Genomic DNA, 7,500 nt, shown 5'->3' with positions numbered 1-7,500 from the left:
TCTCTATCTATCTTTCTTTTTCTCTCTATCTCTCCCTTTCCTCAGACCTTCCTCTATTTCACTCGTCTCTCTGTTCTCGCTTGTTCATTTACCAGCTCGCTCACTACTGCCACGCACACTTTTCTCCATCACTTTGCCCTTAATTCCGCCAAACTCTTTCCGCTCTTTCTACTCCTGGCCTTCCCCTTTCCATTTCCTGTCTCCCCTGTCCTCCCCTATCCTTCTTCCCCCACCCCTATCCTTCTTTCCCCACCCCTATCCTTCCCCCTATCGTTCCCCCGTTTATTTCATCTTATATCCTCCCCCTCCTGCTTTCCCATCTTCCCACTCCCCCCAACCTTCCACTACCTCTGCCCCCTTCCCACTCCCTTTCGCCCCGCCCCCCTTCTCCGTTCCCCCTCAGGAGTTTCCTCCACGCCTTGACGAGCACCTCAGCATGCTGGGCGGGCAGCAACTCGGGGCGCGGCCGTAGATCACACCCAGTCTTGCGGGATTCAACGCTGCGGTCCCAGGCTTAAGGGGAGGGAGTGTGCTTGGCGGGTGGGATCTGCAGAAATAAGGTGCACGTTGGCTTGTGTAGGGCGCCAATAATCTGCTTGTTTCTTTGTCTTGTTTTTGTGTTGTTTTGTGAGTATTACCTGCTCTCTTTGCTGTACCTTGCTGTCTGTTGGTGTCACTAACGAGGATAAGGATATTACTAATATCTACCTCCTGTGATGTATGCATTCCGCTTTCAGTCATTAGCTAACGTTCAGAATTGTTTATGTATGTCCATGATTCTCTAGACCGTCTTTTGTTTCGTGCTATAGGCTACTTCCTTTGTATGCTGATCAACTGCCTCACGTTTACTGTGGAAAATGTTCCCTTTGTGGCCATGAACGGGAAAACACGACCATCGCTGTCACCCTTTCCCACCCGAAGTACCCATTACAACCCCATATCCTCATTACGTATTGAAAAGGAGATGGAAGTAGCATTGCAAGCGGCAGTAAAAGTAGTGGCTCTGATAAACGTAATAATCGTGATTATAATGATAACGAGAATGATAACCGTCATTACTATAATCATTAACTATTTCAGTGATAACATCCCGTGGTGAAATGAGGTTAAGATAAGACCTATTTGTATTCGAGGGACAGTGCTTTTCGAAGGTCCGACGGAAAGGCCTTGTTGGGGAGACGCGGCCAGAGATCGAAAGGGAATTCATGTCTTTTCACGAGTGACGCAAAGTAGAAAACATTTCGCGGTGAAGTCATTGTAAGTCGGAAGTTGTCCGTTATGGATGGCTAACTTTTGCAATAACACGCCTATTTCTTGCTAAATAACATCACAAATCCATTCTCCGAATCAAAAGTGGTTATATTGTTCGGCTGTCCTCTTAAATAAAGTTGTTCTGTTCTCGTAAAGGCAACTGCTTTTTCACCCTCCCCTGGCCAATACGGTATTCATGCGCCGTAAATATCCCAAAATCCGATTTTGTTTTGAGCGGCCTGTCGGCGGGGCTGAGACACGATGCCTTTGCCAAGATGCCTCAGAGGAGGGATCGGTAATGGCACGATCGGCGGCGGTTGTGGCTTCAAGTATTTGTAAGGTGGCCTGAATCCCTTCCCCTCGGATGAAGACGCCGATCGAATAGGCTCCAGTTCAATGCATGCTCACGCTAATCCATTTTTCAATTTCAACCACGCACTCACGGAAGGGAAACTATTGTCATAGACACTACGTTGGCAGAACTGCTTCCAGACTGTCTAGAACGTAATTATAAACACATGAATAGGAACACAGCATTCGCTTGACTATTATAGCCGAAGTTCAAGGCCGGTGAAGTTGTTATCGAGTTCTCTTGTTTGTGAAGAAATGTTTCATAGCATGTTTCACTACTGCGGAAACAATCAAAATCTTAGCACGAGGTCTATCTCGTTCTTGGCTCTCCACGAGTCCTTCTCTCAACCCACGTTTTCTCTATGTTTCCTTTCCCTTCCTATCAAAATATACCTTATCCCTAATTATGAGGATTTGTAGTCTCGTCAATTACTGTAATATCACCTGTACCCAATTAGCGTCTTTCCTCCTCCTTCTAATTATAGAAGTTTGCCCTCGCCCTTCGAGGGACGATGAATCTCGCTGGTTGTTACGTGCCGTTGTCGTACAGTGGCACTGATATCCTTTGCAATAAGCACAGGTTAACGTTTCAGGATTTTTTTTTCTGACCAGGCACGCCGCAGTTAGTGCTTTTAATGTATGTTTTGATTATTCACACAATTTTGCAAGGGAAATCCTTGAACTGATTTCTGTCTTCTTTGTCGTGATATCTATATGTAATAAAACTTTAAATTCTCCTTAGGTAAGAATCCCCTTTTCTTTGGCCTGGATGACTTTGCTCTACCTGTTGATCTCTAATGAGAACTTTCTTCTGAATATCATCTCTCTCTCATGATTTTCTCTCCTTCAGGATGGTCCTCAGTACTTTCCCTCAGGGCACGCCCCTCCAGCTCACTTACTTCCGGCTCATATTCTCCCTGGTCGCCTCGTACCGGGCCAGGTCTTTCTGTACGACCAGTATGACCTCCTGTACGGCTGCGTAAGTCCGCGAGTGCTCGAAATCCGCATCGGTGCCAAACCTCATTTATTCGATCTTCCGCGATGTGTCGGCGATTCGCTCGTTGCTCGGGAGGGGGGGGGGGGTATGCTAAATTCACTTGGGGGAAAAAAGGAGATCAGAGCAAAGAACTTTTGGGTAAAGTATTATAATATCTGAATATAAGTAATCAAATATTTAGAACTTTTTATGCTTCTTGGGAATTGTTCATGAAGGTAGTGCCATGATGTAAAACTTGCATTTGTCGTGTTTCATATTCCCTAGACAGAGGGTGAACTGGCCGATGAAATGTCATGAAACAGGAAAACACAATGAACGTTACATTCCTAACAGGCGCTGGTTTTGATTTAAACTCGATATAGTTTTGGACGCGAAAATGATGTGACTAAAGTGTCGGATTAGGAAACTGATCTCTAATGCAATATGACAAAATTTTGATAAAACGTTTTGACACTGAAATTTATCAACATTGAATTGCGCAACAGAATTGTCAACGGATGGATTAAGTGTTTATTTGCATATTTATTTTTCGGTGCATAGCATTGCATGATTCGGTGTATTTCGGCTATTTTTATTGATGCGAAAGCCAATCCGTTTTTTTCCGTAGTCAAACAAAGAGAAAAAAAATAAAGGAATAAAAATGAGATACGAATTAATGAGGTTGAGTTGATGCCGATTTGTGCCCCTAACACATTAACTAACGTCTGCTTCCCACTCCTCGCCGCTTCATCTCGCTAGGCATCCTGAGCCTCTGTGACCGAAGCCCCTTATGCAAGGAAACCTCTGAACGAGTCGTAACAGTCTGGAAACCTCAGAGCTTAATGAAAGAGGATTCATTCTCTTGAACCTCACTGAACGCGTAACCTCTCAACCTTCCGAGGAATTCTGACTATTTTTCTTTCTGTTTTTAGACTTCTTGCTAAACTTGCTCTCTTGATTCTAAAAGTTATTCAGTTTTACCTTGCCCCCCCCCCCCTCTCTCTCTCTCTAATTCTCTCTCCCTCCCTCGCTCCCTTTGTCTCCCTCTCCTTCTCTCTCTACCTCCTTTCCTTTGTGTCCTCCCTCCCGCCCTACTTCCCTCTCCGTCTCCCCTTCGTCATCTCTTTCCTTCCTTCTCTCTTTGCCTTTCTCTTTATCTCTGTCTCCCCTTCGTTATCTCCTTCCTTCTTTCTCTATTAGCCTCTCTCTCTATCATCTTATTTCATGCACACTCTTCCTACTCTCTCGCCTCTCCATCCATTCATATTTTTTCTCCTCTGCAAAGTTTTCAAATGGCTTCTGCAAACCGTTGGAGTGGCTTAAATAATTAACACCTACGTGAGGTTAGAGCGTAATTTCAGCTTTGGTTCATTTTGCAGGCCGGATATTGTGAAACTTGATTTATTCTTTCGATCTGTTTGCGTCGGTGCTTCATAGCGGGGGAAGTGGGCGTGTGGCCTGCGACGCCTGAGCATTCAGGGCGAACTGTAAAAATGCCATTAAAGGGGCTCTCGTACCCGTGTCATTTTTTGCTCGTCAGCTGTCTTGGTTCGGGCAATGTGCCTTGCTCTTGTGTGAATCACTTGACTCAGTATGCGAGGAGCGAGAGAAAAAAAGGTGCTTGTGTTCTTAACCTTACGCAGTAATGTTTGCGAGCTGTGTTTATTCAATAAACCACTTACTAGGTTTATTCTTGGCTTAATCCTGAGTTTGGTGTGCTGTGATTAATCCACGTTGTCTTAAAAAGATGATGTAAAAAGACATTCGCATGCACATGTAAATACACAACACACACACACACACACACACACACACACACACACACACACACACACACACACACACACACACACACACACACACACACACACGCGCACACACACGCACACACACGCACGCTTACATACATAAAGCGTCACACACAGACGTAAAACACGCACCCTTACCCAGCCATATACGTGTACGTATTCGTGTGACTGGCGTAGCGACGAATGCGCGTACACCACCCATTTTTAGAATAGTCATTCCCTGCTCCCCATTACCCACCCCGCCCTGCCAAGCACCCCCTTCCTCCCCCTCTGGCCTCCCGGGGTTCCTCCTTCTTGTCTAACCTCCGTGGGTGTTCCCCCGTCAGGAGCAGACCCACAAGCACGCCGCCTCCACGTACCTCATCGACCAGATTGAGCCCCCGCCCGAGTACGCCAGCCAGACCCCCTCTCAGCCGTCCAGCGCCGCCTACGACCCGCACGAGGACGACTACGCTGAGGTGCTCCGCAGGAACGCTTATAACCATCAACTGGGTGAGTGCGCCGTTTTCTTTTCTCTCTCTCTCTTTTTCTATCTATCTTCTTTCTCTTTCTCTTTTTCTATCCCCCTTCTTCTTTCTCTTTCTCTTTTTCTATCCCCCTTCTTCTTTCTCTTTCTCTTTTTCTATCCCTCTTCTTTCTCTTTTTCTATCTTTTTTTCTTTCACTGTCTCTTTTTCTATCTCTCTTCTTCTTTCTCTTTTTCTATCTCCTCTTCTTCTTTCTCTTTCTCTTTTTCTATCCCTCTGCTTCTTTCTCTCTCTCTCTCTCTCTCTCTCTCTCTCTCTCTCTCTCTCTCTCTCTCTCTCTCTCTCTCTCTCTCTCTCTCTCTCTCTCTCTCTCTCTCTCTCTCTCTCTCTCTCTGTATCTATCTTCTCCCTTTATTCTCTCCCTGCCTTCCATATGTCTCTATCTCTCTCTTTCCACTAATAGATGAAGCAAGAGACCGTCGGTGTGTTGTGAAATACCTTGAGCCTCGGCCGAGGCGGCGTCCCTCTCCGAGGGAGCCGACGCCCGCGGTACGAGTGTCTGACTTTCTATTTGTGGCGAAGCTTCTCTTTTCCCTCAGACATTTATCTTTAAATTTGCCACTAAAATGACAGCAGCGAATTCAACTCGTAAAAGATATTTTTCTCAAGGAAATTTCAGTTCTGTTGCAACGCTTTTCCTCTTGGCTGTATTTTATGCTCGTTATATTTCAACATACATTTATGTAGAAACACACGCACACGCGCGCACGTGTGTGTGTGTGTGTGTGTGTTTAAAGTATATGTATATATATATATATATATATATATATATATATATATATATATATATATATATATATATATATATATGTATGCATGTGTGTATGTATGTGTATATGTATAATATATGTATGTGTGTGTGTGTGTGTTTATGTGTGTGTGTGTATGTGTGTGTGTATGTGTTTGTGTGTGCGTATCTATGTATCTATCTATCTATCTATCTATATATATATATATATATATATATATATATATATATATATATATATGTATATATGTATATATACGTATATATATATATTTATATATATATATGTATATATGTATGTATGTATATGTATATATATACATATGTATATATATACATATATATATACATACATATATATATATAAATATATATATATATATATATATACATACATATATATGTATATATATGTATATATACGTATATATACGTATATATATATATATTTATATATATATATGTATATATGTATGTATGTATATGTATATATATACTTATATACATACATATATATATAATAATATATATATATATATATATTATATATAATATATTATATATATATATATATATATATATATATATATATATATATATATATATATATATATATATGCGTGTGTGTGTGTTTGTGTGTGCTGCTTTTATTATTATACTATCACAACTGCAATTTTAGAGTGGACATTAATTGTTTGTTTCTCTTTGTTTCAGGCAAAGTGACCCCCCGCCCCCCCTCCCGTGCCACCCACTACAGCACCTCCCCCGAGACCCGCGGTTACATCAGCTTCTCGTACTCGCCTTCACCTACGGGCGTCCCCAACGGTGCCGCCCAGTACCATGCAGGGGGTCCTTCAGTCACGTTGGGCCTGCACGATCACGCCCACGGCTACCCTGCAGACATGAGCAACTTGAGCATGGAGGGCGTGGATCACGCCCACGCTCTGCAGTCACTGGGACTCGACTCTGACCCCCCGCCATCCCTGGGGCTCGAGCAGCACTCCATTCCTTCCGAACACCCAAGCCTTACGCTAGACCCTCACTCCATCACCATAGACCACCCCGTCATCGCCGTGACCGACTTCTCCAACAGAAACGGAGACTTGAGAGTCCAGCCGACCAGCCTCTCCACCTTTAACCCTAATCCCTCGCCCTCGACCTTCAGCGAGTCAGACCTTGAAGGGCACTTGGTATGACTGTAAGCACGCCCGCTGTCAACAGTGGGGCGGGTACCTGTTTACCTTCTCAAGAGTCCATTGGGTGCGCTGGCATCTACGAACGACCCGTTTTCTGTCGTCCAGAAATGGGGAAATTGGAGCAGTAAAATTGCAAATACAAAAATAAGAAGGAAAGGGCACCCAAGACGTCAGGGATACTACTATATTCGCTGATTTGCTTGAATAACCAAAGAATAATGACTAAATGCATTTCAGTAACGCATGTAGGTACTTTATGCGGTTATAAGAGTATAATGGCTTTAAAATGCATTTTGCATAATACTTGTATGAATTTTGTCATGATCATGAATGTGATCTTGTGTGTTGTTTACTTACCCAGTGTGAGTGGGCGCAGAGGAGTTGATCTAAGTATGTAATTCCAGATAGCCTGAATATGACATTCACTGTGAAAAAATATATTATAATTTGTGCAAACAGAAATGAATTCCTGTTATCACGCCTATCAGGTTGGTCTTTCTTTCTACAAACTTACAGTCTGGAGTATGAATTAGCTCTCGAAAACGGCTATATATTTTGAAAGACAAGAGGAACTGTGATGTATTTCTTTGTTTCTACTTTATGTGCAAAATACCAGTGATGAAGCTGACATAGGATGTATAACA

General features: G+C 43.1%; 1 protein-coding gene across 6 annotated transcripts in view; it reads left to right on the top strand.

Annotated features, from left to right (window-relative positions):
- Positions 1 to 7,500, top strand: part of LOC122251254 (nephrin) — a 197,541-nt gene that overhangs the window by 189,115 nt on the left and 926 nt on the right. For 4 of the 6 annotated variants that reach the window (XM_086542671.1, XM_086542670.1, XM_086542669.1 and 1 more), the window contains exons 19-21: positions 2,453 to 2,581; positions 4,713 to 4,878; positions 6,375 to 7,500. The exon at positions 6,375 to 7,500 is cut by the window's right edge and continues 926 nt beyond it. In XM_086542671.1, coding sequence (XP_086398797.1) covers positions 2,453 to 2,581; positions 4,713 to 4,878; positions 6,375 to 6,856 — 777 coding nt within the window. In that variant the 3' untranslated portion in view covers positions 6,857 to 7,500. The remainder of the gene's footprint in view (positions 1 to 2,452; positions 2,582 to 4,712; positions 4,879 to 6,374) is intronic. The other 2 variants (XM_043013019.2, XM_043013017.2) reach the window with 2 other exon arrangements.

The sequence above is a fragment of the Penaeus japonicus genome, unplaced genomic scaffold (genome assembly GCF_977035675.1).
Source record: "Penaeus japonicus unplaced genomic scaffold, GWHDUDI00000001_assembly GWHDUDI00000012, whole genome shotgun sequence".
NCBI classification, from domain to species: Eukaryota; Metazoa; Arthropoda; class Malacostraca; order Decapoda; family Penaeidae; genus Penaeus; species Penaeus japonicus.
The sequence above is the reverse complement of the archived record's forward strand: the minus strand, read 5'-3'. Positions and strand labels throughout refer to the sequence as shown.